The sequence below is a fragment of the Centrocercus urophasianus genome, unplaced genomic scaffold (genome assembly GCF_019232065.1).
Source record: "Centrocercus urophasianus isolate 14NV4802_14NV808 unplaced genomic scaffold, USGS_Curo_1.0 seq_14, whole genome shotgun sequence".
Lineage (NCBI taxonomy): Eukaryota > Metazoa > Chordata > Aves > Galliformes > Phasianidae > Centrocercus > Centrocercus urophasianus.
The window spans coordinates 20,525,665-20,526,369 of NW_024884586.1; the positions used below are offsets into that span (position 1 = coordinate 20,525,665).

Sequence of the window (705 nt, forward strand, 5' to 3'; positions counted from 1 at the left end):
AGGGGAAGCCGAGCAGGAAGAGCCACAGGTAGAGGTGTAGCGCGTTGACCCCGGCGCCCTGGTGCGGGTCCTGGTACCAGCCGCCGCTCAGCGCCGCCCACACGCCCTGGCGCAGGATCTGCAGCACCTGGGAGCCCATGGCGGCCCCGCTCCGCCGAGCCGGCCCCTCTCTATCCGCCCTGGGAGCCCGGGCAGAGCCGCGCACCGCCCGCGCTCCGCGACAGCCCGCACGGCCGCAACCGCAACCGTCGCCGCCGCCGCCGCCCCAGCAACGCCGCCGCCATCTTATGTCCGGGCCCCGGGCCGGCCGCCCGCCCCCGCGCCGCCGATAGACCGGCAGCCCTTGCGGCAGGGGACGCCTACCCCGCTCTCTGTCGCCGGGGAGGGAGGGACAACGCTGTGGGGGCGGGGGCAAGCAATACTGCGCCTGCGCGCGGCCGTCCCGCCGCCTCCATCGCCCCCGTGGTGGCCGCAGCGCCTCCTGGCGGCGTGGAGGAGGGCGACGCTGCGGCCGTTAACGCGGCGCTTCTTCGGGGCCCGAGCCCCAGCCGCAGGGCCCCGCTGCTGGCGGCGACTTCCCTGGGCTCTCCGGACGTGACAGAACCCGGGATTCCTCTCTAGCTCGGCCCCAGGGCGGCTCACGAGGCTTCTGCGTTGACAACTTCGGACTCCGTCCATTTTCTAGAGCTACAGCCACTCAGGGTT

General features: G+C 74.2%; 1 protein-coding gene across 1 annotated transcript in view; it reads right to left on the reverse strand.

The window, feature by feature from the left end:
• PCNX1 (pecanex 1) overlaps positions 1–143 on the reverse strand; it is an 82,624-nt gene extending 82,481 nt beyond the window's left edge. The window contains exon 1 of the mRNA XM_042814042.1: positions 3–143. Coding sequence (XP_042669976.1) covers positions 3–139 — 137 coding nt within the window. The 5' untranslated portion in view covers positions 140–143. The remainder of the gene's footprint in view (positions 1–2) is intronic.
• Positions 144–705: the final 562 nt, after the last annotated feature.